Here is a 27,790-nt window from a genome sequence, read left to right on the forward strand (position 1 = left end):
ACCTTGCCCTGCCTCCACACTGGGCAACTATTCATTTCTACAGGTAATCTTTGGCAAGAGCCCAACCATTGCCTCTCTTTGTAGCAAGAGTGAGTGTCACGGCTGTTTTAAGCTGCCAGGATCCCAGCTCATGACTACAGAAAATAAACGTGGTATGAGTGGATTGATTTATCTGCCTTTTCTAGCTCAGCTTTTGGGTTCTGCTTTTGGGAGGCAGAACCGAAGCAGCAAGCACGCTGTAATGCCAGATCAAAGCTGATAATGTATTCCTCCCTTCCTCAGTCCTTTGCTAGCACGGAGATCAGCCTATTAAGGAATAATCTTCCACAGCATCAGCCTGCCCCAGCAAGGATCACCGCCGGCTGCGCTGTGGCAGGGCAGAGCCTGGCCAGCGGCTGGAGACAGAGTGGGGAGCCACAGTGTTGGGGACAGCACCTGGTGGGTGGCAGCAGGGGCTTGGAGGAGGCAGCCACCCACCTGCCACGCTCCCAGGAAGCCACAAGGCTGCAGCCGGCTGCACAGAGCTGGGGAGTCGCTGCTCAAACCTTACGTTCTGCCAGATTGCTTTGAAATTTATTATTGCTGCACAGGTACGCTTTCCCATTACCTTAAGAGCTAATTGGCCCTAATAGAGCCCTGTGCTGGTCGGTGGTGGTGGCTGTGTGGGTTGTCCATGGATGAGGGTTGGCCGCTGGGCAGTGGGGCCATCCCGTGGAGCACCTTGTGCTGGGGGCGGCTGCGGCTGGTGGCTGCATACAACTGCTAAAGGTGAGGTCTGGGGGGAAACTGAGGCAGGTGGGATGTTTCTGACCAGGGAGAAGCGGTTGGGAAGTGGTGCCCAAAGGCCCCATGGTAGATCAGGCACAGCAGTGGGCTCCCAGTCCTGGGGCTGTGGGGGCTCGGTGAGGGTGGAAGTAAGGGAGAGGGGGAGCTGCTCTTTCCACTGCTTGCCTTCCCTCCCACCCCTAAGCAGGCTGCAGCCCCTCTCTCTGCCTGCATGCTTTCTTTCTCTTAATTTCTCACTTGTGTAAACTGGGGTTATGTTTATCCCAGCCCTCAAGTGCACTAAGATGTGAATTCAGATGCTGTAGTTAAACACTACAGCACATAAGCAAGCATTCCTGCTGGGGAGTGTTTCCTGTCACCAGCCCAACAGCCCACTGATGCATCAGTTGGGAATGCAACAGGTACCAGTGAAAAGTCGGTGCAGTGAAGGGGAGAGACTGAGGGAGACGGCTGCTGCCAAGGCAATCTCCCTGAGGCCCTTGTAAAATTCCTGTGTTCAGGTGTCTCTGTGGGTGGCTTTTGATGGAAATTCTCTATCTGAGGCACAAGTAGGTTGAATCTATAGTCTCTTTTACAAACCTTTCTGATTCAGTCATGTGGAATCAGAGTGGCAGTTTTTAAATCCTGACTTGCATATTTTAGGTGTGTCTTGCAGTTCAGGACTGAACTGTTCATGTATGTACAAACTGAAAAGTATGAACTGGAAACATTGCATCCATTTTTTGAAGCCTGCTCTGATCTTCTTAAGCCAGGACCAAGAAAGTCATGTGAGCTCTTAACCAGCAAACAACAGTGCTTTGGTTATCAAAATCTCATCAATTCGATACCTGAGCATAAAGAAAAGACAGAGACTTTACTTTCCCCATGGTATTCCTGTTGATTGTTATCTGCAGAGACCATCTGATTACCTGCCCTGTTTTAGGAATGTGTATGTCTTTACGCTGTATTTTGAGCTAAGGCATATCCTTTGGGGAAATGTTGTGCTTGTCTTTTGCTGCAGCACAGCCCTGGGTATGCCTCTTCTTGCTGCATGGATGTGGCTCTGGACGTCCCATAGGCAGGCAGAGATATCTGGCAGCTGCTGCCAGGCAGGTAACCAAGCCATGGGGTGCTACCTACACACCTCCTGATGTTGCAGACTACCTGTCCAGGGCTGTCCTGTCCTTAAGGACAGTGCAGATGGAGCAAAGCAGGCTGTGCTCACCTCAGAAGATCAGTTTCTGAAGTGATGCAATGGTAACAGTATAACAGTGCACAGAAAATGCCTGTGTGTCTGTGTGTGTGTCTAACTTCTCCAAAAATCTCTGGCTAAAAATGCAGATGGTGAGAGTACACATAACAGCCAGCCAAGGTATTATTCTGCTGTTGCTCTGGATTCATCGTGCTAGCTCAGAGGTTCCTGAGAGGATGCAGAGTTGTAACACTCTTCATCAAACGTGAGGGGCCTTTGGTGTGAAATACAGCCCTAATTAAATGTGATGGTGTGGCTTTCATGTTGCTACAGTCGATTCATCGATATGAAGAGGGCAAATGCTTTGACAGGAGGCTTGGGATGATTAATGGGCTGGCGTATGCTTTATGTTTTGTTGAAATTACAAACACCTGCTAAGGCCGAAGCTTTATTAACGGACACCCTATGAACTGTGTCTTTTAGACATATGTAAGTGGAAGATAGGGGGTTGGAGGCTGAAAGACTCCTGCTGACTGCACCAGTGCTGTGTTGGGCCTCGTGGGGTTTTGTGGTGTGGCCTTGGCTGAAGCTTCGGTGACCTGAGGCCAGGTGAGAGAACAGTAGCGCAGCGGTCGGGCCTGGCAGCTCTTCTCAGCATTAAGGGCATATTACAGAAAAAGTTATGCTTTAAGCATTGCTCCTGTTATCTAACCCTCAATAAGTAATGACCAGCTGGTCTAGTTACAGCATAAAAGCAGTTTTTCAGGTTTGAAAGGCTGCTGCTGCACTCCGTGCCCTGGGAGCAGCGCACAGCCTCTCCCCGCTGCACTGTGCTGCTTTGCAAGGGTCAGTTTTGTGCTGCTGGGGGGCAGTTCTGGCCCTGCTTCCACTGCTTGGGAGTCCCGCTGCCCTCCCAGTGCCGCCAGCACACGGGCACGGCTGCAGAAAGAGCCCCCTTTTGCAAAATTCAACCTCGGGGCAATGGCAGAACGCCCTGTCCAGCCTCCATGGCCCGGCTGTTTCTCGGAGCGGGTGGCCGGCGTCGAGGCAAGCAGCTCGTTCTGCCTCCTGCCAGCAGCGGGGCGAGCAGGCGGCAGGGCAGCGCTCCCGGCGGGGACACCAGCCCGCTCCCGCGGTGGCCCTGGCCAGGGTATTTGCGGAACTGAAACTTCAGCCCAGTGTAAGAAGGTGTAACAAATTAATTTTCTGAAGATTTCCCCCTCCTTTCCAAGGGAGGATGCTTTCAGTTTAAAAAAAGAAGTCCATTTAAAACAAAAGACTAATGAATATGGTAGCCCTTCCTCTTTTGCAAGTTTAAACACCTCATCTTTCCTCAGAGAACAGCTCTAAATCATTTTATTTGCAAGCCCTAAGCAGGAATTTGTATTCATGGGAAGACATTTATTGAGTTAATTTATTTAAGGCTGGGGCATAATTTCTAATAATGGAAGAGTCCCTAGGCTCAGTGAAATTGTCTCCTTGATAGGGCATTAATATTTTAAGGGGTTATAATACTCAATGAACACAATTGATCTGTGTCTTTTAGGGAGTAGGTTAGCAGTTACTGATGATCGCTTGTGTGAAGGATTGTCTTAAATAAAGCTGGTGCTCCGCAGACCAATGCCTGCCACAGGGCCACATCACTGCACAGCTGGGAGGGGTTTCAAGGTTGGATAAATGGGTCCAAATGAAAATGAGGAGGAAAAATAACACAGTGCAAAGCTGCAGGGTGGCTGCTGCTCCCCCAACCCCGGGCTCGGAGGGCAGCATGGGGAGAGTCCACGATGCCTTCGTGTGTATGGCGGCTGTCAATCGGATTTCCTGGAGAGATATGAAACTGGGTACTGCTCTGAGCGAGGAGCTGTTGGCACGTGTTCTGCAGGACACTTGTTCATCTTGGCAGGTAGTCTGTTACTGATAAGAGACAAATAACTTGACCTCTGAGCACTTTAATTTCTCTGTTCTTAGAAACAAGAAATGCTTATGCAATTTGGGTGATTTAAAAAGAAGAGGAAAAGTCCAAATAAAAAAACATTCTTGCTTGTTTTACTGCTACTTTGTGGCATGTTGTACTAAGAAACACGATGCTGAATGGCCTTTAAAAACAAGGTAACATAAAAACAAGTCCAGATTAAATACCTTTAGATAAAGCCTGTCTCCGGGAAGGGGTAAGAGGACCACTGAGGCCCAGCAAATTTCCGGAGCATGTTGAAACCCTCCCAGCCCAGGCTGAGGGTACTGAACGGTGGCAATGTAGCAGCCTGGGAAGGGGCACAACCTGAGCAAGTGGTGGAAAGCTGCTGTCAAACTGCGGGCGAGAGCTGACAGACATGAAAGGATACCAGGGTGCCTTTTAAGTCTGTCATCTTGCGTCTGGTATTGTGAACTAGCTTTTAAGTTCTCTCCTAACCCACAGAGGCACCTAGTTGGTGGGAAGCATTAAGTGCAGGCACTTGAGTAAGATTAGAGCATCTGAAGGCAGGTCTGTGTTGGGCCACAGTTCTGCCCCCAGGACCCCGGCACACATCTCCTTTGCTGCATGGAGCAAGCCAAAGGCAAACAGCGTGTGGGGCACTTGGTTTCAAATACAGTTCTCTCAGTGGCAGCTACTGTGGGCAGGTGAGTGACACTTTCAGTGCTGTGTCTGCTTCTAATTATTGTCCAGAGGTGACTTCTTTCATGTAATAAGCTCTTTGGGGCTGCAGGGTCACACAATTAATGGGCACTTGGGGACTGTCCTGCCAGTCACTGCAGCCAGGTAATTCTGCCACGCCAGAGCCTTGTGACGGGTTTAAATGTGTTGGGAAGAAAGCAGAATTGTTCATACTAAGCTGCAGCGGCCCATTGCAGGTGTGTTCACTGGCTTTGAATATAAAGCTTTATTTATTCATATATAAATTATTTCTTTAAATACAATAGGTAGATGCATTTATGTACTAAAAGTTAAATTCTGCTCCAAGTCAAATGCTGGCACTTTGTGTTTTTATGTCTATGGCTTTATTGTGGACATTGAGTATTAACTGTGGAAAAACGCATGTTGGCGTGGAAGGACACGCAGCTGCGGTGCAGCTTGGATTGTGCTGTTTGCAAGAGCAAAATAAAATGTGTTGGGAGAAGTGGGCTGTGAAGACATTCAAGACATGGCGTAGCTGGTTTTCCCCTAAAATTCACTGTGGTGAGGAGTGTTTCACTGCCCTACAGAAATTCAGACTAATATATGTGTAAGATGAATTATTACGTCTGAACTGTGCTCCTTGGGGCCCCATCTGATATTATTTTCTTACGTGCTCATTTGTCAGGGTGGTGTCAAGCTGTCAATTAGTGATTTACTGGCAGCTCTGTTCATCTTTACTCCCTCCCTTCAACCACGCTGGGTCCTTCCCCTCCTCAGGAAGGCGCTGCTGAGGTTGGCACGCCACCGCACCCGTCTGCTCCGAGGAGGCAGGTGCTCAGCGACAAGGAAGACAGAGTGGTTCTATCCATCACTCCTTTCCTCCTCTGAGAGGTCAGCGAGTCCCTCCTGCTTTTCCTCTTGGAGGGGTGGGCCAGGGCACATAGCAACTGCTGGATTCAATCACATTCATTTCTGAACAGCCCTGCAGCACACGCTCCGGGAGGTGGGACGGAGGCCTGCGATGGAGACTGGCCAGCACAGGGCTGAGGGGAAACTGTTCCCTTTGTTGTGGCCATCACAGATGACCAAGAAGAGCAATCCAGTTAGTTACCCAGGGCATCTGCTGGCTTCTTATTTTACAGTTGTCTGTTACCTGGGAAACTTGGAACAGAAATTTCCATGTGTTCACTGTGGACTTTGCAGCCATGTGTATGCTGTAGCCTTTTGGCGTGTCAACCATGCCCTTGGCCCAGTGTGAGAATAATCAGAAACAAAATGTCTGATGGACTTTCTCTATGTATTCCTTTATCTCTGTGCCTCTCTAATTCTGTTTGGTCTAAATGACAGACTCTCATTCATTCTTTCCAAATTCTGCTCACGTGAGAATCTCTCCATAATAATTACCTTTTATTTTCCATTTCCTTCTCCAGCACTCCCAGAACTGAGCAGAGCACTCGACAAAGATCCCCAGTAAACTACCTTTGTTTTATTTACCATTAACGTAACAAGTACCTAAAGGCCTTATTATCCTCCTCTTCACATGTACAGTTCGGAAGGTACTCAGGGTACACCATTGTGTGTCCCATGAGGGAGTTAATCTTGTGCATGCTTGTCTCGGCTGATAGGAACAAGAATAATTATGTCTCACATAAAATACCTGCACACAGACAATGGAGGAGACTCAGCGAGCAGAACTGCTGAGGTGGGAGGGACCATATATATAGGGTTACAATTACAGTGTTGGCAAGTAGAGAGCAAAATCATAGAAAGCAGTGTGGCTGGGCTTGTGATCTGCCTGCCTGTTGGAGGAGGGAAGATGAACCTTTTGCACCCAGGCCTGGATCTCTGCCTGCACTGAGGGGCAGGTTTGTCGAGTGAATGGAGCCTGAAGTAATTGCCCAACATGACTGAGCGCAGACAGCAGTGAGCTCACGGATCTGCAGCCACAGGAGATTGACAATTGCAGGCAAGTTTAGATTAGAGCTAGAGTCAAGGTATCTAGTGCAGAGACAAAGAGCTGCCTGGAGCATGCCAGATTTCTGCATAAAATTGTCATTATTTATAAATTTTATGTACATTGTACTTGCTCAGACAGAGTAAATGAATTGACCAATCAGAAGCCAAACTTGACATTTTGGAGGAAGAATTTCTTTCATGTAAGTAAACCTCAGAACCTTAATTTTGATATAATTTAAGAATTTCTCTCTGTATTTAAAGAAGTCAAGTCTGCAAGCTGTAGGCAGACCTGTGTGCCATGTTGGGTGGGCAGATGTGAGCATAAGCTGCCACTTCCCACAAGCAGCTGCCAGGATGAGAGTTTACATCTTGGAAAACATAAATACATTACCCAGGCATGGTTTTAACATTCTTACATAAGGACTGAACCTGTTTTTATGTAAACCCTTCTTGTATCTTGGAGTTGCTTCTGCCTTTCATTGAAATAAATAAGACAGGAATCAGGCCAGCAGTTTATGGGGTGTCATATAACCTGATGGTTATATATAATAACCTATATTATAGGCCTGATCCCCCCTCGTAGCAGGAGCATTACTGTGGATAAGTCTATGTATATAAATGTATGTGCTGCTTGTGGTACCAGCACGTATGGAATGGGGAGCGGGCTGTGTATTTTTAAGGCCCCCGGTGCTGGTGTGTCCGTGCAGCCCAGGGCGCTCTCTGCCCTGTCCCTGCCCAGCGCCGCGGGTCAGCCCTGCACCGAAACACAGCGAGGGCTCCAGCCTCAGCCAGTCACCCCAGCCATGCCTGCACCTTCTGGAACTGAGAGGTGATCTTTCATGGGATGTAATGACAGTGATGTGGATGGAAAGAATCTATTTTTTACCAAGAGCAGAAGTTCACTGAAGTTCTTGAAGGATTTCTGCAAGTACCATAAAGTCACCTGTTTGTCCGTGATTCCAGATAACCACTCAAGGCAACTTAAAAAACCAAAAAGCAGAATAAATCAGTTGGTGTCTTGTCACCAAGCAGCCTGCTCTCAGCACTGGGGTCACACCCACCACAGCCAGCATGTGCCTTGCTGGGGCCTGGGCCCTCCCACAGCATCTGCTTTGAAACACACCTCCTGCTCTTCCAGGCTAAAACTGCACCTTCTAGACTGTGTCAAGTTATTAAACAACCTGGCTGAATTTAGGTTCAAACAGGGAAACCAGCAGGACAGAAGAAGTTTCAGTTCCAACCGAAACAGAAACTTTCTGAGGTTTTGACTGAATACAAAAACATGAAAGACTTAAGTCAATTTGAGACATTCCTTTCAGCCCAAAATTATGTACTTTGGTTTACCTTCTTTTATTTAACACAATTGAAGTCTTTTCTCAGTTTCTTTACTCAGAAAATATTACGAACAAGAAAACATATTTTTGAAGCTAAACAATCAGAAACAAATTCAGTATTGTCAGCCCACTGGTACAGGTGCTGTTTCCAGGTTCTCCCACTTCCTTTTCCTCCATCAGCCTCTGATGTCCCTTTTTGTCCCTGACCAGCCCAGGAGTGAGCTCATATATCTGTTGACACGTGACAGGATCTCACTAGCTCTTTAGTTCTGTAATAATGGCATTTGTTCTGTATAAATTCATGGTAGTGTCAAATAACTAAGGTTTCCAGTAAGAGTGGCTTGTGTAAAAATGTTGCGTAAAAATGTGTCCCTGTTGTTAACTGCATTCTCTTCCTTGTAGTTGCTTCAGATTTTCTCCTGGCCTGCCAAAATAGATTTTTAACATTCAGAAATTAAAAAGATAGCAATTATTTTTTTCTTCTGGGAAGAAGAGGCATTAAAGTTTTTTTGAAAAATATTTTAAAGTTGAGGAAATTGAGAAGCCATTCATTTTATATCAGCCTTTAATGATTTGTTTGATCAGTGAGTTAAAATTTGAACAGCTCTCATAATAAATCATCAGAATACCTGACTCTTTGACTGCAGCTGTCATGCCATGAACCTTTCCTTACAAAATCCCCTGCCCACGCACATCCCCAAAGGAGTTGTCTTTCAAGATCAGACAACTGCTCACAGTTCAGGCTAGGCAGGGGAAAAAAAAGAAACGTTAAAAAAGGGAAGACAGATTACATCTGTCTTAAATCACTCAAAACCTCTTCTGGATAAACAAATACATTGACCTTGAAGTGACATTTTGGCAAAGCCAGTGAAGTCTGATCCCAGGCTGTATGATGCTTTTTGCCTCCTTCATAATTTTGTAATAATATTTGGCAACTTTCACCTTGATGTCAGTGGCCAAAGAAAGCTCAGCACAGAATGGTGCAGCCAACGAGGCAGTCGTGAAGCTGGAAACTCCTGGTGACTGTGTAGTGATGCTTCCTCCTGGGAAGCTGTTCCGCAGGAGTGAATACAGGGAGCCAAAGGGGAGGCTCTGACCCTGTCCACTTGCTCTCTGTAGCACCATTCCTGTGTGCAGGCATTGCATGAGCAACACAGCAGCCTGGGCTGGGGAAAGGTGGTGAAACTGCTGCCAGGGCTGTGCTGGTCCTCCAGCAGAGCCAAACAATCCCCATCCCCTGTCTGAGATGAAAATAAGCCTCCTCACATGACATCCATCAAACCTTGTCCTGGGAATCAAAGCACTTGTGAAAACACCCCGATGATAATGGTTGCCTAAAATTTTCAGAGATGGGCTTACTTGTGCCTGGGTCAGGCAGGCTGAGGTTCCAGGTGTGAGGGTGTGCCGGGGGTCTAGTGAGGACCAGGCAGGTGGGGTGCAGGCTGGCCGGGGCTGCGTGTGCCTGGCGGTGCTCGTGCCCTGCTCGCGGTGCGGGCAGCCTGCGGGGGGTCCCGCAGAGCTCACAGGGCAGGGGAATAGAGCAGACAAATGACGCCTGAGTTCATCACGAAAATCATAACTTTGTGTAATAAATACAGACAACCTCTAAAAGAGCAAATTAAGTGCAATCTGGTTTTATTGCAGCGTTTGTTTTGTTTTCTCTGTCTTCCCTAGCCAGGTTTTACTCTGAGATGCACTTACGCCTGTGTTGCAGGTTCTGCAGTCATAGCGGTTTGGCTCTAGTAAAATCTGACCTTGTGAATTATCACCTTAAGCTTTAGTAAGCTGGTCATATGGGTTTGGTTTTCTGGGTGACATTTTTGACTCTTGTAAAAGCTCCTATTGCCTGGCACGGGGATGTCATCAGCTGGTAGAAAATTGGGGACTACACTGATCCATACTGTGCAGTGAGACACGGGGGTGCTTCCAGACAGCCAGGGGGAGGTGATGCAGGACTGCGGTGGTTCCCCTCACGTTCGTCCTGCCGGGAGGGAGGAGCCTGGCTGTCACTGTGGTTACACTGGCAGTGGTGCAGAGGAGCCTGGGGACCATTTCAGGCCCCATCAGGTGACAGTGTACATCTCAATTACCTCACACCGTTCCCTGTAAACAGAAGCTGCCAGTGATTCTTCCTCCTTTTGTGTTTTCATTCCTACCGCCCCTTCAAAGATAGAGGAATAAAGCAAATTAAGGAAGCACAGACGGAGGTGTAGTGGGAGATGCATAGTGCTGTTGGTTGGTTTAGAGAAGCATTATTTCATTAAATTCTCTGGAAGTAGACACAGGCTTCCACAGAGGACTCTAGCTGGATCTATTTCACTATAATACTTGTGTCTTTGTGTAATTTTCACAGCCAGTAGAGAGAACACAGAGCTGAGTAAGCAAGCTATTACCTTCTCAAGGTTTTCATTACCTCTGAGTCTACAGAATGAATGATTTTTATATAACTTTGGCATTGGAAGCCATCTCTCCACCAGTTGTACTAGTACTGCCTTTGTGACTACTGCTGTTCTGTGCTGTGCTTCTAGTGACCACAGAAAAATGTTCAGGTGAAACGGTGGTTAAGTTTTGGGTTTGTTCTATTAGAGTAAACTGAAATCCTTTACTGACAGAGAAACATAAGTACACAATCTTACAATACTTTCTTCTCAGTATACTGTACTAACGAAGCTGGTAACCTCTGATCAAAGCTCCTGCACTGTAAAAGCAGAACTGCCATTGTATTAGCTGATACCCTGACTAGCAAAATGCTTTGGTTATATTCAGCTCTGGGCACTGCTATCACCTTTCTCTTGCCCCTGAGTACTTTGCTATGCCTAGTTGCTAGCTCTATTAGGTACAGATCTCCCTTTCACAGCCTCGCAGCCTTTGATGTATTTATTATCTTCACAGCCATCCTCTGAAGGAGAACAAGATTTTCCTTGTTTTGCAAAGAATGAGCAGAGCCACAGAGAAATGGAGTCTGTAGTTCACTCAGGGCTGTGACAGGAGCAGCCATAAATTTATCCAAGTTGGTTTGTTTCAACTGTCTTCACTAGACAGCAGCAGCACACTGCCGTGCACATTTCGCTTCCCTTAACTGAAGACACAGCAGGGTCCCAAGAAGGCTTTTTACTATGTAAAAGGTCTCCATCCATTAGTCAGCCATCAAAAGAAATAGAATTTGCTCCGCTTTTCCCAAAAGGTCTTAGTAACTAGGATCAGATAGAATAAAACTGTTTAGAAACTTACTCTGATGCACCAAAATGCTTGCAACCACAGCCCCTGTGCAAAACAGGTGGTCGTGAAGGATGCTTGTGAGAGGTTCCTCAGCTGAAGTTCATGAATTCTCATACTGTAACTAAATGCTAATTTGTAAAATTACCCTTTCTTCCTAGAAGTCCTTATTTAAACTACCTGGACTAATACTTCTTCTTTGCCATCAGAATTGTGCTCTAACATTGCTGTGGGTTGGTAAATGATTCTCTAGCCCTGCATGATCACTTCAGAGTGAGGAGCACTCAGTAACATCTGGACACATCTGAACACCATCTTCAGAGAAAGGGAAGTGCAAAGCCTCATTAAGAATTCAGATGTTGGACAGATATTGGAGCATATTTTGTTTTGAAAAGCATCCTTTCTCCAGTGGGATGCCCAGCATTTGTGGGGCTTGAATGTTTGGGGGTGTTTTTAGTGGCTCTGTGTGGGCAATGATGTTCTCCTTGCCTGGAGCCCTGCTGTTGCATGGCACAGCACCAGAGCTGTACAGCTGGCTGAGAAGGCAGCATGTCCTCTGGGCTATGGTGAACTACCACAGGAAGAATCTAACACAAGCAGAAAATTCCTGGTATTTAGGTTACTGCAGAACAGCCAGGTTTTAAGCTGAGGCCCTGAGGGCCATGAGTGATGGGAAAGGCACGGAGTCTGAAGCTGGGGTCTTGCTCTCACTGGTGCCAAGACACGGGAACTAAAGATTTGCAGTCATTCCCAATTTGTGACTGTAATAACGAGGAAGACTCGTATCCACCCAAGAAAGATGTTGTGCCGGTATCTGGAGGAAGGCTCTGACAGATGGGGTACACTTCAGGTAGTGCAGCGGAGCCGGTCAGGCAGTGCTGTGTTCCCAGCTCAAACTGCTGATGGCTGAGTACCAGCCTCCCCTTGGCAGCTGAGGCAGTGCCGTTCCCCACCCCATCCTGCAGCAGCTCGCTGTGGCAACACGTGTGAGGTGTGTGGCAGCGCCCTCTGGACGCTCCAGAAAAGCTGGGCAACCGATGCCCTGTCTCAGGCAGGGAGCAAAAATGGGGAGCGGAGCAGCACACAGTTAAGTCGCCCATCGTGGCATCTGCTCCAAGGCCAGCACGAGCCCATGGGAGTCCCATGCCAGAAGCCAAGATTTGGTTCCACTCCCAGAAAAGTCAACGAAACCCATTTACAGTGGAATGATTTCATCCTGTACTGCACGCTGAGTGACTTTCCAACATGACTATTAATAGCAGGGGTTTATCCCAGGTACAGGCTAGCAGAGCACAGAGCTACAGCGTTTCAGCGTAGCTGATCAGTGGAGCCCTGGACTAAAAGATGCTGAATCTGTCATATGTGGGCAGATCTCACTTGGCTTCAGAGTCTGAGTGCCTCTAGGAGCTACCTAAACATTTTTCTATTTAATACATCCCTTCCCATGGTGCCATTCTCAACATCAGCTAATCACCATCCCATGGGGAAAGAAGGAAAGCCCTATCTAAAAAAAGTGGCAGCTAAAATTTGGTGGCCTTGTCAAGGAGTTCAGGAGCTGAGTTGTTGCTAGTGTCTTCTATATGGAAAGTGTTAAGATAGTACAGTGCTAAAAAATGGTACAAGATAGAAAAAAGGACAGGAGCCATTAATGTGTAGGGAATGTTGGACATTACACACCGTGTGGTTTTGACTGTGCAGGATTTCTTTTCCATGTGTCCTTCCCTTAAAATTGTTCTTCACAAAACTTTTGCCTTTTATGCTCCACAGACAAGCAGAGCAAATACAGAAATAATCTCCAGAAATGTTCTGCAGATGTTTTTGCTTCTTCAGTCTGTGTCTTTTCCTTCCAACCCAAAGGTAAGCAGAGTGTTTGTTTTGTCTTACAGGAACATCTGAATTTTGTTTCATATAAATAATGTGGGTCAAAAGGAAACTATGCTTCCAATTATCCAGCCCTTCCAAAGCAAGCTGAGTGCAGTAACGGATGTGGCATAAAGAGAGTAACCTGCACAGATCCCCAAAATACAGTATGTACCGTAGTGCAACCCCTTATTTCCCATTCCGGACCAGAAGAGTTTGCAGTTTTTGCTGGAAATGCCCTGCACAGGGCTCCCAGCTGTATTGCCATCCCTGAAACTATAAGTTTATGCTTATGCTGTGCAAACTGGTTCAGTTCTGCTGTAAGGTCCTATTTGGTCTAAAACCTGCAGCAAAGCTCCAAGGACTATTAATCCAGCTTTAAAGGGAACAGAAGAAGAAAAATTATCAGAGCTTTGAGAAACTATGTTGCTAAGTTTCTTACTGCACGGATCAGTGGTCCTGAGACTCTGGGGAGAGGTAGAGGCACTGCCTTCCACCTCCTTCAGCCCTTCACAAAGCGATGATGAACTCGTTAACAATTCACTCATTTACATTTTCGAGTGAGCACATTACCACACAGGGACACTGCACCATAAAACTTCTCAGTCCAAAACCCTGTCCCTCCATCTGCCGATATGATGGTACGGGTCTGTTAGCCTCATCAAACCAGGTGCTGGCTTTATTGTCCATCCACAAAATGTTAATTTTGACATTGCAAATTCGAGTTGAACTCTCTGTATGCACAGCAGCTCGGGGAGGTTCAGCCCACAACGCCTGGTTGGTGTCTGAAGTGCTCAGTGCTCTGCCTTTCCCCTTCTGGTGTACTCGGAGGTTTTACTCCCGACAGCAGCTGTAGGGACACTGCCTGGCACTAACGTGGGAGGATGGAAGCTGCTTTAGGGGACTGGTGACTCGGGGGAGCAGCTGTTGGTCAGTAAGGTTTGTCTCAGGTTGTCATAAGCGAGAGGAAAAAAAACCAACATATTCTTTATATGGACTATGAGGAGGAGTGGGAAGGGGGAGACTCTTAAGTTATTACTAAGACTGATGATACATAGATCTTGCTTGATTCGTCTGGGACATTTTAAGAATGTCCTTAAGCTACCATCCCACCTCTTCAAGGTGACAGTTATTCAGCCAAGATAAGCAATATCAGCAAGTGCTCGTGATTTCAATGATCTACTTAATAAGCATTTTATGCAGTTTGTTTGCTTGTTTGAGCACAATCTGGAAACACAGCTGCAGCAGCACACCAGATGTGCCCAGCACGCCTGGCCACACGTAACAGGACATATTTGTGTCCCCAGGAGGTGCGCCCTGGGTCATGTATCTGACTTGCATGGCAGAGACACAACATCCCTCCCTGGATTTGAGAACCTCACCATGGGATACAACAAATACCTCAGGCCCTACTTTGGTGGTAAGTTGGCTCCATGCATTTGACCATTTGAAGAACAGTCTGTAAGGCTTGTGTGGAGGGGAGAGCATGCTTTAAGCTTTCTTTAGCATGTCCCAGTTTATAACAGGTTGTGTTTCTTTTACATTAGCTAGTAGCCAAAGCTGTCCTCCTTTCTGTGCATCCACTGTTGTCTTGAATAGATAGTGCATGCAGGTGTGGGGCATGACATCATGTCCATCTATGAGGTTAACAGCAGGGAATTGATAAACTTCAGTACCTCTGTGAAAAACCCGGTAGACTAACTAAATTCTGCTCTAACTGTACATGATTTTCTGCTTTATTTTTGTTCAGGCATTTCATTTAGTAGATTATGGCTATAGAGGAATAAAGCCATTCTCCCTGCCAGAAATACTGATTTTTGACAGATGCTTTCACTTCATACTGAGACACAGAATAAACATGCTTTAAACCCTCATGAAATTCTAGGGAGTAGGGAGCACCTGAAGGACAGTCAGGTATTTAGGAACTTACCTGAGGCTTTTGTCCAGTTTGGGTGTCAGGTCTCCCACCTTCCAGGTGAGTGCTGTAACCACTCAGAGGAGAGGGTTTCTCAGAATGACATTTAGCACCTGAAAAATACTGATTAAAATTTAAAAAACAGCTATAAAATTTTAATTTTTATTAATTTTGCTTTTCTGCCAGAACCCATTAATGAAACTATACTCAACAGAAAAATTCCCCATCAGCTTTCACCAGGACTTGGATGTTTTCCATTGCAGCTCCTGCAGACTGACCTTCTGCTACAGGCAGCTTCGAGCTTCTTCCTTTTTCTGACGACAGTGATAAATTTCTGGGACAGTACAGAGTTTAGCAGATTTTGTTATGCCTAGCATGTCAGATCTCATGCAGGAATAGAAAAGCTCCTCTAGATCCTGTCACATCAGTGAAGAGATGCTTCTGAATGACCTCATGTGAAACGGAGGTGGTCAGGACTCTGTGACCCTCTCCAGAGGCTCTCAGTCCTCACAGATCCGTCCTCTGGTCATTAATTTGCGTGGGCTTCATGTGTCTCAAAACAAGATGGAGGATGTGAATGACAGCTACTTTTAGAAATACACATTGTTTGCAAATGAAGTATGTTGGACTTTGGAACAGTTTAAACCAAATAAAAAGCCAAAACTACTTGGTAGGAAATTTAGAAATTGTGACCCTTGGACTTTCCTAAATGTGATTTAGATGATAAAAAGGAGTTTAACAAGTCCCATGAGGAAAGACATCACTGTGTTATCACTTGGCCAGAGAGAGCTGTCCAGGAAAGAACCAAGCCCTGCTCGGAGCCCCAGATTGATACTGGGGATTAGATAAACCAGGCACAATCTAAGGGAAGGTTTGTGTCTTTCTGCTCCTATTACCAAGTTGCCCCCCTCAGAACCAGATGTTCTCCGTGGCAGGACCCGGTGAGCCCTCTCCAGCCCCCAGCTCTGACATTTCCTGGGGAGGAGCTGCCCTCTCGTGGTGGTTTAAGAGTTACTGTTAGAAATGGGGGACACTAAGGGTTCGGGACTTGAGTGCTGAAAATTCGCTTGTAAATAGAGCAGTACTATAATAACTAAAAAGATGCAAAGGCTATTGCACTTCTGTGTTTTAACCCAGAGCATGGTCTCAGGAATTACTGAATTTCTCTGCCTCTTAGTGTTTCCTCTTCCTCGCTACCTGCTTGTGGAGAGTCCTCCGAGAGCTGTGTGAGAAATACTCTGTACAAAGTTTACCGTTCTTGCCACTGGGCAGGTGTTGTGGACTGGGTAACAAGGGACAAACTGGCCCTGGCTGCCTGCCCGTCAGCAAATGCCACTGAAATGCCGCTTAGCTAGGGCTGGTGGGTGTTTGCTCTCTGCTGCCATCACCAAATACAGAATTCCAGTTCCCTAACAGTGACAACTTTATTTTGGATCATGATGTCATTTGTGTGTCTAATGTCATGTCTGAAACAGTGTCTAGCCCTTTGAGCTTCTGTGGTCTTAGAGATAGCATGGGCCGCTGTCAGCAGTGCCCGCGCTGCACGGATCCTGAGCAGTTTGGTTGTGCTCTTCACTCTTCCCTTCTCTCTGCTTAAGATTTTCTTTCCCACCGCAGGAGAACCTGTTCAGATTGCAATGAGTCTGGACATTGCAAGTATTTCTAGTATATCCGAGAGCGACATGGTAAGTGAAAGAAATTTTATTTTATAAGTGATAAGAGTAGGATTTGCCTGAGAGACTTGTCATATATTCCTGTGTGTTCAGCACAGAAACTGTCATATCCAGGCTCCTTTGCTTTCCTGTGCCTACTGGCCACTTTCAGAGGCGTGATGAGAACAGGGCTTATTTATGACTGCAGACTATGTAGATACCATAGTAATGTGGGCTTGTAAGTGAATAGAGATGGCTCCAAAGTTCCTACACATCAAAAACTCAACATCTCCGGAAATCAGGCCCCCTGGAAATGGAAAGAATCAAATGCCCCTGTGTGGCATTTCCTCTCCCTTACCTTTCCTCTGTGTAGGAGCCCTCTGTGTAGGGTAGGGGTGGTGCTGACTGAAGACACGGGAAGGGTTTATTCTCATGGTCAAGAAACGGTTTTGAGCTGCGATAGTCTGAGTTTCAAAGGACTGATCATTCCAAGAAAAACCCGCCACAATTTACAAATACACAGAGAACATCTCCCATCAATGCTGAGTCTGGTTCCCTCCATTCCTGTTAACGACTGGATTTCAGACACTGATCTCTGAAAACACCTGTTTCGGGTTGACCAAAACTATGGGCAACTTGGGTAAATTCAGCAAAGTGTTTTGGTCCAAACAGTCAGAAGTTCAGTCAGGAACAATTTCCACACTTTATCTCAGAATTTTCAAGAACACCATTGACTTTTTTTTTTTTTCCTCTCCCCCCAACAAATTAAACAAATTCACTAAATAAAATATTGTAACTTTGGTAAGCTATTTCTTTGGGGAAGGTGCAGAACCAACAAAATCAATTATTCACATACCTCTAACTTAATTAAGGGCCTTGTAAAATAGCTCCTGTTCTGGAGTTTCTCTTCTTGATGGTCCATCTGAATTGCTGTGACCACGTGGAAAACATTGCAGAGGCTTACTTATTCTGTGCCTTGATAAAAGCTAGAAAAACAGTCAGGATTCTTCACTTTTGTCACTGTCATAATTCATTGTATTGACAGGCATAATTGTGTATTATTTAATATGTTTTTTCCTCTGTCACAGGCTGAAATTAAATTTAGAAGTTGCAAAAGCTAACATTGATACCTGATATTTACTTATACCTTTTGTCTTAAAGCATTTTTAAAATTATAGATGAAATGAAACAGAATTGCTTCATCGTCCGCACACAGGCAGCGTATCTGTGATAAAACATTGCAACTTCACACTGTTAACACAATCGCCAGTATCAGTCTGTCTGTGACAGAGAAGTTTTGAAAACAAAAGGTATTACTGGTTGCATTTATTTCCTCTATAAGGAAGGAAGTGAAATAGTACAACAGTCTGCTGTGTCTGTTCCGAAGGCTCAGTGAAGAATTCTCTTTAGAGCTGAGCACTGCTTTTTCTTCTGTGGTGGGGCACCATGAAAATGCTCCAGTCGCTGCAGGTAGATTTTGGCAGGCTAAACTCGTTAATCCTAGTGCCCTTAGATTCAAAATGTCTGTTTAAAAAGATTCTACAAGTTTTGTTTTTTCATTTGTTTTGGATTTGCTTACCTTTTTTCTCCAAAGCGTTGATGTCTTTTTCATGATCATGTTTATAATATGTGTGTAATTTTCCAACTCTAGACAATGACTGATTTTTAATGTCAGTGACTTGTTGAGGGGCCTCAAGTGCGCGTCTCATCTGTTGTCTTACCTGCAAAATGGACACAGAAGTATCAAAATTGCTTGTTAAAAAAAAAAAAAAGTACTATGAGTATAATCTGTAGTCCTCAAACACTACACATGACAGTGTAAGTATATGAGAAATGTAATACAGTCAATAAAACGGTGATGAACATCTATTGGATTTAGTGCAGGTGTTTGAAGCTGAGCTTTGATAGCTTGAACAAACGTGTGTTCTGCCTCCTGTCACGCGTGGCAGAGCCACAGCAATGCTGTGCAGGTGTTCTGCACATGCACCCTCACAGGTTTTCCTCTCTTTCCCAGGATTACACAGCCACTATATATTTGCGGCAGCGCTGGACAGACCCCCGGTTGGTCTTTCATGGCAACAAGAGCTTCACACTAGATGCTCGTCTAGTGGAATTGCTCTGGGTACCAGACACGTACATTGTGGAGTCAAAAAGGTCCTTCCTACATGACGTCACTGTGGGGAACCGCCTCATAAGATTATTCTCTAATGGCACTATCTTGTATGCCTTAAGGTAAATCAGCCTTTGACTTTGATGATGGTGGTTCAGAATAGATTTCCAGAACTATGCTGGCCAGGAGCAGATACCAGCTGTCCTGGGTAATGAGTTTGGGGTCAACAAGCCAGCTGTGACCACACTCCTGATCCATTACCTCCTGTTCTGGTCCCCTGGAAATGCCTCCAAGGATCCAGATTCCCTGTCATGATACGTGCTGTGTCCTGAGCATGGTGCCCGCTCACAAGGTGTCACCCAACACAAGTGGAGGCAGATGGAGGCACAGGAGGAATGCAGGGGGGACATCACAACAGTAAAAGTTTAACAGGGAGTGGGAAACTCCTTATCCAGTGCCACATAGCCATGATTTCTGCTTTTTACTAAAGAGCATATTTGTACATGTACTGAAGAAATGTGCACTGTAACTGTGTTAGCAATTCATACAGCGTTACCTCTTCCCAGCTCACAGTAAGCATGTCCAGTTATCTCACCTGCAAAATAAAACTCATTCGCCCTCCGTGTCAGAGCAAGCCAGAGTATGTGTGCAGCTAGTTACTGTGCCTCAGTTGGCAAGTGGTGACTTCTTAAGATGTGCAGCCCTGGTAGCCCTGGTAAATGTGTGAATCTACACTGAATTCCCCACCACAGCAAAGCAAAATTCCTCCTTTGGTTACATTTTCATCAGTGTGGCTGCGAGGGTGTATCTTCTTAAGGAGGGTTCTCTTTGATTATATCAGTCCATTAATTTCATAGGTTGAAATTATCTAAATGACAGAGCAGAGTCTTTGCAGTCTAGTTTGCTATGAAAACCAGAGATGTTTCATTACGTGATTTTATTGCAACTTTTGGAGTTCTTTCTCTTCCTACAGAATCACTACTACTGTTGCTTGTAACATGGACCTTTCAAAATATCCCATGGATACACAAACATGCAGACTGCAGCTAGAAAGCTGTAAGTATAAAATTCTAAAAACCCCTGAGTTCAAATTTGTTTATTCATGTGTAACTATGCATCTTGAATATTTGGATTCATCAAAGCAGCTTTCTGCAGTAGACTTTTATTTCTGGAAACACTAATGTCCAAAATAAAACAATTTTGCTTCATCATTCTTCAATCACTTGTGTTGTAATCCACAGTTTAGAGCACTCCTGTCACTGTGCAATTTATATAAAAAGGAGTAGTAATAAATATTATTTTTATTAAAGTGTAGATCAATTTTGCGCAGAATTAATGAAGTAATAATAGCTAGTTTTACAAATTTTGGTCCCTTTTGCATACACAGCTTCTTTGAAACTAACGTGGGGTAAGTGCATGGGATGGAGTACAGCAAGGAACAAATTTTCAGTTTTATGCACCTGTTGCACCTCCCAAACCTCCACTGTAACAAGACAGTGTGAAGGGTGGTTCTTACTAGAATAAGAGTTGAATGTGCCTCAGACTCATGAACTGAAACTAAGGCCAAACCCAGCTGTGTGGTGTATGCCTCTCCGTGAGGGCTGTCACAGTGATGCAGATGATGGGACCCTCATCAACAGGAGGAGTCTCAGCCTTGGAAGTCTCCAGAAAAGGAATAATCGGTGAATTCTGCTCTCAGTTAAATTAAAAGCTCATCCATGGCAAAGCTGGCTCCAGGAAAATTTAGGGTACTACAGGGCTTTTCCCCAGGAGCTCAGCAAGACCAGTGCTGCTTTTCTGTATGTGTGAAGCTCTACAAGCAAGCAACCATCTCCCACTTCATGTCACAAAAAGAACTATCTAAGATCTCAATACTAAAAAGACCAGATTTTAACTTCTGGGGTTGCAGCATAAATTACCTAGAGAAGCACATATTATTTTCACATTAAAATCCTATTAGTTCACCATGGTTAACTTTATTACAAAGAATAGCTCCTGAAATAATAATGATTGGCCTCTTCTGCTAAAGCATAGCTTGTTTGGGCCTGTTTTAAAAGTGATTGGGTCCTACATCATGCTCAGTTGCTGTATAATTCCAATGAAATTACAGGCACATTGCCCACTGGAGATTTCATTAGGATAAGTGCCCAGAAATAATGCTATTTAAATATACGCCAGATGAATTAACAACAATCTATCATTTATTATACAATTTTCCTGAGTAACCACAATTTATAAAACTGCTTAGAAACTTTGAAAAGTCACATGCTTAGGGTTCTGTGCAGGGATTCATACCCTGGACACCTAATTTAGGAGTTCATCACACTCAAGCTCTGGTAATTTGTGTCTAATAAGAAAACACAATTAGATAAAAATAGAGCTGCAACTGCATCCTATTTCTTCTACCAGGAAGAACAGGTTATTATCAGAATCAAAGTGTCCCTACTAATTTTCTCAAAGCAGGGCACTTAATAAAAGAATCAAATTAGTGAGATTGATGGGCTTGTTTCCTAAATTAAGTGAAATTTTCAAAGTGAATGGCAGGCTGGTGATTCAGTACAAGCTTTATCCCTCAGACTGAGGTATTCCTCAGTCCAACCTGTGGTCATGTTATGCCATCACTTACATTCCTGGAGGCAATTACTCGGCTGGCATATATGGAGTTTACTGATATTATAACTGCTTGAATTGTGATCGCATCTGTCCCACCATTTTGAGGCAGGAATTCAGTGTTACCTAAATGTCAGATGCATTTATTTGTTCTCAGTAATCCTGTGAGGATATAAGGAATAATTTGTAGAAATGGCTGCTTTTAAAAGAGCAAGTTTTCTGGACAGCGCATACCCAGTCAGAAGAGCTGGGTTCATAACCACATAGCAGTCTTGGCTCCAAGCTCTTGACGAACTGAAAATGCCTTTTCTGGTATTTTTAAGCACTTGAACAGACAGTGAAATGTGCTTCTGCTACCAGGTAGGGGACTCAGTGGGCTCTGTTTCTCTTCAGCCATAGTGTTTCTTCTGCTCTCCTCTCATGACTGAAGAGACTATGTTCAAGGGTTGATCACTGCAACAGTTTTATCCTGCTGCATGTAATCAAACTGCGGATGACAGGAATATACTATCTTTTACAATGTTAAAATATTTTGAAATGGAAGTACCTTGTGTAAATGATTGAAATAGGTTCTCAGCAGCCTTGCAAGTTACGCATCATTCACAGTGGTACGTGTTCCTGTTGAAATCTGAACCGGCAGACTGAAAGCACAGCAGGAAAGCACAGCCAGTGTCCACCCATGGTGGGACACAGTTAAGAGGGCCTTTGCTCAGCCTACAATGCCTGCATCGTTTTTCTGTTCCCACCCAGGAGAATATTGCCCAGCAGGACAATAGCTGGGCTTTTACTGGCTAAACCACAGTAATATGGGTATTTATGTTGTCTTTAGGGGGATATGATGAAAATGATGTCATCTTCACGTGGTTGAGAGGCAACGACTCTGTCCATGGCATAGAAAAGTTGCGGCTCTCTCAGTACACAGTGGAACGTTACTATACCCTGGTCTCGATGTCACAGCAGGAAACAGGTAAATCAGAGAAAGAGAAAAGCTCTCAAGTATTTCCCCTCCCACCTCCCTTCCCTTCTGTAGGCCAGTATCTTGTGACTCATGCCTTAACCAGCGAAGTCTTTAGCAAATCTTAATCTCCCAGCAGGAGATAGACAGAAAGATGATGAAATCCAATGAGGATTTTCTGTGAAATGGAAACCCATGGAAAGATGGGAGTTTTAAAAAAATTATATTAATTAGATGAATTTTCAATTATCTTTTCTTTTCCTTCACATTCTCCACTTCTTTCCTTCTCTACCCATACCTTGAAGAAGCTCTCACCCTCCCTCCCAGGTGTGCACTCTATAAATACTGCAGAGTCACATTTACAGTAACTGGGAGTAAAATTATCTTTTAAAATATAATTTTGTTTGTAAATACAATTCTATGGAATAAGATCCCTTCGTACATCAGAATTCAATGTCTTTTTCATTATCATTGTAAATACTCTTCTTTCCAATCACAGACACTGTGAAAGGGGCAAAACTTCCTTAGAATGATCATGTTTTAAACATAACAATGTTTTGTTGTTTACTATAGTGTACACAGCCCATGAACAACATGGGGCTTGTTTCTACATTTCAAAGGGTACTATTGTTTAAACAGAAGAAATATCTCCTGAAAATATGAGCAATCCAGCCCCAGAACACTTATGTCAGTATTACAACTAATTGATTTTAAAAATTGACTGAATTTTTTTGAGCACAAAAAGACACAGTTATCAAAGATTACAATTTACTAATGAATACATGGGGCCTAATTCCATGTGATAAGATTTTGGGATGTGAGACAGAGCCTGCTAAATCCAGAGAAAAACCTTTTGTTTATTTCTTGGCCATCAGATAAGACTGAATTTGGCAATGCCCCTTCAGATCGGTTATTGGGAAAAATGTGCTGTGTTGAGTATGAGAGAATAGATTAAAGCATCAGCTCTTCTGTACTCTGAGTTAAGACACTGGTATAAAATGCTTCCACTGTGGATTAAGCTCAGGAGCCCCTTTGCAAGCCACACATTGTCTTAGATGTCTCTTGTCCAGCAATGCTGTATGCGTGTGTCCCCTCTCGTCTAGGTTATGTCAGGTAAGATCTCTGAGGCAAGAAGCCAAGTTGTGTAAGCTATGCATCTCCCATGATTTCAGTGCAGCTTTGCTGATGTACATCACCTGAAGGGCTGGTGCTGGGCCATCTCATTTCAGTTCAAGTATCCTTGGGAATCTCATGTTCACTGTGTTTCTTCCATTCATGAACAGGCAGTTACCCACGACTGATACTGCAGTTTGAGCTGAGAAGAAATGTCCTTTACTTCATTTTGGAGACCTATGTGCCCTCCACTCTGCTTGTCATGTTGTCCTGGGTTTCTTTTTGGATCACATTGGATTCAGTGCCTGCAAGAACCTGCATTGGTAAGTTATTGCCTGAGGAAGGGCGAGGATTTAAGCAGGCAGGGGAGCTCTGAGGGCTGGGTAGACAGTAGTTTTCTTGAGGTCTCTGTCAGTGATAAATGGTCTGCTCGTGTTCTGCTTTGACCTGTGGCAGAGCTGGGTTAGCAGTACAATGTGGGTGATACACTGTGGCTGACACGCTCGCCCACCTGCAGAGATGTGCATGGCCAGGACTCCCAGTAGATTCACAGCAGAGAGGACAGGGCACACGTTCTTTGTGATGTGCTTTGGAGGGGGTGGGGTTTTTTATGGAAAGCAAGAAAAAGAAGAGAACCAAGTGCCTACTGAAGCCAAGTTGTCAAAGGCAGGGATAGCCTGTGTGAACCTAGTAGCTAGGGCTGCTAAAGCATTTCAGTTGATGGATGACCTAGAACACATCAGTCCTTACCAAATCCATCTGGCAGCAATAGAGGGTGACAACAGAAGGACAGGCCAAGACTTTCCCAAAGTGTACACAAGAGAAGGTCTTTCCTTTTCTGCTTCCCAAGGAGTAACGACGGTGCTTTCCATGACAACTCTGATGATCGGCTCACGAAGTTCACTTTCGAAAACCAACTGTTTCATTAAAGCCATTGATGTTTACCTCGGCATTTGCTTCAGCTTCATCTTTGGTGCCCTTGTGGAATACGCAGTGGCTCACTACAGCTCATCACAAAAGCGTGCAGCAAAAGCACCTCAAGAGGTAAAGCCTGATCTACCTTAATAAGCCTAGTTATCTTGGATGAACAATAATTAGTTCTCCATTAACTGAATAAGACAAATGGTCTTCCTGTTATGGGTACACTAACAATTGCTTCTCCTAATTGTCTCTAAATCGTGTGCAATAAAATGCCTGAATAACCAAGGCTGCTGTGTCTCGAGCAGCAGCCTTAGCTGACAGTCATGTTAGATTTGTAGGACCACATTCAGAAAGGCACTTTGACCTACCAATAGGACCAGGTCTGTAGCCCTGAACTGAGCTCATATGAAAGCATGAAGCACCTCTGTCCCTTTCAAAGCGCAGCCAAAGGGCCAGTATAACACACCTCTCTGCTCTTCTGTGGAATAACACCAATTAGGACACTAATCTGGAAGGTAATTTCCTCTACCAGAGGAAAGCTGAACCCTTCTTCCTCCCTTCCCAGAAGACAGTACCAAACTTCAGTCCTGTGGGGGTTTTGAGAGAGAGAGTGAAGAGTTCAAAGTGCTCTGCTTTAGTGCGAGAAATTAAATAGTCAAGTATGATGATAGTCCAGTGATCACTGAGGGTCTAAATCCTTTCAGAGGGAAAAGAGGTTTCCCACCTCGATGCTGAGTTCCCCAGCCATTAAATTATTGTGTAAACATGAGGAGATGGATGTCTTGTAAGAGATGTTGGGTTGCTCAGTGACATGGATTGAGACTTGCTCAAAGATCTCAAAATGCCTCTAGGAATACAGTTGTGGAAACACAGGTATCTCTGGGACTTCAGGCACTCCTACAAATAGGCAGCAGCTGAAAGGCATGTTGGAATATTGGGATGAACACATATGAAGCTGTGTTCTTTTATCATTATGGTCTCCTTATTGATGAAATCACTTTTCCTCTGCAGAAGACAAACCCTAAAGCTAACTGTATGTTCTTGTCTCCTAGGGGCGTGCAAGTGAACTCAGTAAAGAAAAGGACGAAGTCAACATCACTAACATCCTCAACAGCTCCATCACCAGCTATAAACGGAAAATCAGTTTTACAAGCATTGAGATTTCCAGTGATAATGTTAACTGCAGTGACTTGACTATGAAAACTCATGAGAAAATCAAATGTGTCTTGAGAAACAAAATGCACAGGATTATTAGTTACTTCACAATTCAGAACCCTAGCAATGTAGACCACTACTCCAAATTGCTTTTCCCTTTGTTTTTCATGCTGGTCAATGTGTTTTATTGGGCTTATTACCTATATTTTTAGTAGAAGTTAGTTGCTTCAGTTTCCTGCTTCAGGAGGAGAGGAATCTTGCCAGTGGGCATCTAGATATCTAACCTCAGTGAATCCAACATGGACAAAACGCTTTGTTGTTTTTCCCGGGGTACAGAGCAGAAGAACCTGTGAGGGATGCAAGATGCAAAGCCTTGGTGCTTCAGCATTAGCAACATTGATTCTGGACAACTGCTTGTTCAGCTGAGTGGCTGTGCTGGGCTCTTGTGCTTGTACTTGCTTTTCATTCCAGTATCCAGCCTCTCACCCGGCCAGAGAAGGGCCTGTAGGAGTGCACGTGGCAGGCCACAGAGCACGACAGGTGGAAAAATGACCTTGGAAGTCTGAAGCGGGTTGGAGCCTTCTAGATATCTGAGAAGATGTAGGACTATCGCTGTTATTGTTTGTTTGCCAGAGCTAACAGTAAGAGGGACTGTGATGGCTGCCTCAATAGCCGCTCTGTTGATGTAAGAGACCCCGACGGCAGCAGCACGTGCCTCGCGCGGAGGAACGGCTCCTCGCGGTGCCTCCTTGTCCCGGGGCGATGGCGGTGCTGGGCACAGGCGCAGTGGTACGCCTCGTTGCTTTTAATACCTGTCAGACTCACTGAGGTCACCCTCACTCACTGAAGTTAACCATCCCTGAGACAGATGGAGGGCTTCTTATTTGTAGAGCTGCATTTTTTCAGAGATTTGGGAACGTGAAATACAGGCACCAGAATTGTTTTGTAACCCATCTCTTATACTCTTGTCCTGCTGCACTTGAACAGATTCTACCACCTTCCATGTCTGCCTCACAAATTATTTTTCATCCTGAGGAGTGCCTCCTTCAGCTTTCACCACTGTAAGCAGCTCTGGTTTCTTGCCAGCCATATTGCAGGCGTGGCCAATTTGTCACCCCCTCTTTTATGAGGCTAGGCAGCTGCGTAAGTCAGCAGTGCTGCTGGGTGAAAAATCCATGTGTGGGCTGAGGTACAATGATCAAAATCAGCCCTTCACACTCTATTTTAGGCTGAAACAGTGTTAGGTTTCTGCAGAAGTTCAGATTCTAAGTGGGCTCTGGAAACTGCCAGTCAGCTTTGTTTATCCTAAATCAGCAGGACTGAAAACTTTGTTTTAAAAATAAATGTGGCACAGACACACTGGTGGTTGAGAACCAAATGCCATTTGTTACTATGTAGCTTAAGGCTACTGAAGTCTTTATTTCCTGATTTTAAAATGAACTTTTATTTATGGCAGATTCCACACCCCCCCCTTTTTTTTTTTTTTTTTTTTTTTTTGTCTATGCAACTTTCATAACTTCGAGGGCATAACCTGCAGTTATGTAGGTGAAACAGTAATTGCCTGCAGTGGCTACCCTTCAGCAGGAGTTCTGGCTGAGTGAGGTCTCTCAGTATGCAGCTTATATTACAGTCTCATGCACGCAGCGTTTGCTTAGTGCAAGAGTCTCTTACTGGGGGTTCCCGTAGAAGGTGGGCAAAGCACATAAAACTATAGATTTTTTACTTTAATAACTTTTTATCGAACCACTTCACCACGCTATATTGTGAAGGATCTAAACCACATATTCATAAATCATAGCTTTTACAGAGAGCAGCACAAGAAGTCAAAGGGGAACAGACTGACAATGGCAAGTGAATAAACACAAACTCCAATAATGAAATGTTGGCTTGTATATACTGGCATTTAAAGTCCATTCCATAAAATGTAATAAAGTGAATGATTGTGATATGAACATAATCCCCCAGAGAGATCCTCTATTAGAAAAATCATTACCTTCTTTCTGTGTCAATTTCTTTCTTTAAAACCCAAAATGCCCTAATGTGTTCTACACTGGCCGCCAAATATTAATGTTAACAAAAGGAATTTCTTTGTATGTTACAGTAGACTGCCACTCTGAAGCCTTGCTTTCATTAGATGCAGCTTTTGTTACAACTTTTCTGCTTTGAAGTTGCTCAGGACTTGTTCTAAGTTATACCTCTGTGCAGCAAAGTGTTTTTTATTGACCCGGCCTAGCGAACAGCATGTTGTCTTGAAAAGTGTCAGCTCTGTCTATTCTCATTTATTGTTGATTCTGGTAACTTCGAGAAGGAAGGAAGGAAGGAACAGAAGGTAGTAGGGGAAGGAGGGTTTTTTTTAAGATACCTTATGAGAATATGCTTAAAGAGCTGTTGGCTTGGCCATGGGAAACACCTTACAGAAACT

At 44.6% G+C, this 27,790-nt stretch overlaps 1 protein-coding gene across 5 annotated transcripts; it reads left to right on the forward strand.

The window, feature by feature from the left end:
* The first annotated feature begins 419 nt into the window (after positions 1-419).
* On the forward strand, positions 420-26,845 carry GABRP (gamma-aminobutyric acid type A receptor pi subunit). Of its 5 annotated transcripts, none has more exons than XM_026858401.1 (10): positions 420-590; positions 12,845-12,934; positions 14,245-14,357; positions 16,470-16,537; positions 18,519-18,736; positions 19,588-19,670; positions 22,054-22,191; positions 23,463-23,615; positions 24,143-24,336; positions 25,266-26,845. In XM_026858401.1, the coding sequence occupies exons 2-10, from the start codon at positions 12,879-12,881 to the stop codon at positions 25,578-25,580; spliced, it is 1,338 nt and encodes a 445-aa protein (XP_026714202.1). In that variant the 5' UTR covers positions 420-590; positions 12,845-12,878; the 3' UTR covers positions 25,581-26,845. The 5 variants fall into 5 exon arrangements, with proteins under 5 accessions (XP_026714202.1, XP_026714203.1, XP_026714204.1 ...); XM_026858402.1 differs by lacking the exon at positions 420-590 and adding an exon at positions 1,691-1,878; XM_026858403.1 differs by lacking the exon at positions 420-590 and adding an exon at positions 6,175-6,494.
* The last annotated feature ends 945 nt before the right edge of the window (positions 26,846-27,790 follow it).

This window comes from Athene cunicularia (genome assembly GCF_003259725.1).
Source record: "Athene cunicularia isolate RWA chromosome 13 unlocalized genomic scaffold, athCun1 chr13_part1, whole genome shotgun sequence".
In the NCBI taxonomy this organism is placed as follows: domain Eukaryota; kingdom Metazoa; phylum Chordata; class Aves; order Strigiformes; family Strigidae; genus Athene; species Athene cunicularia.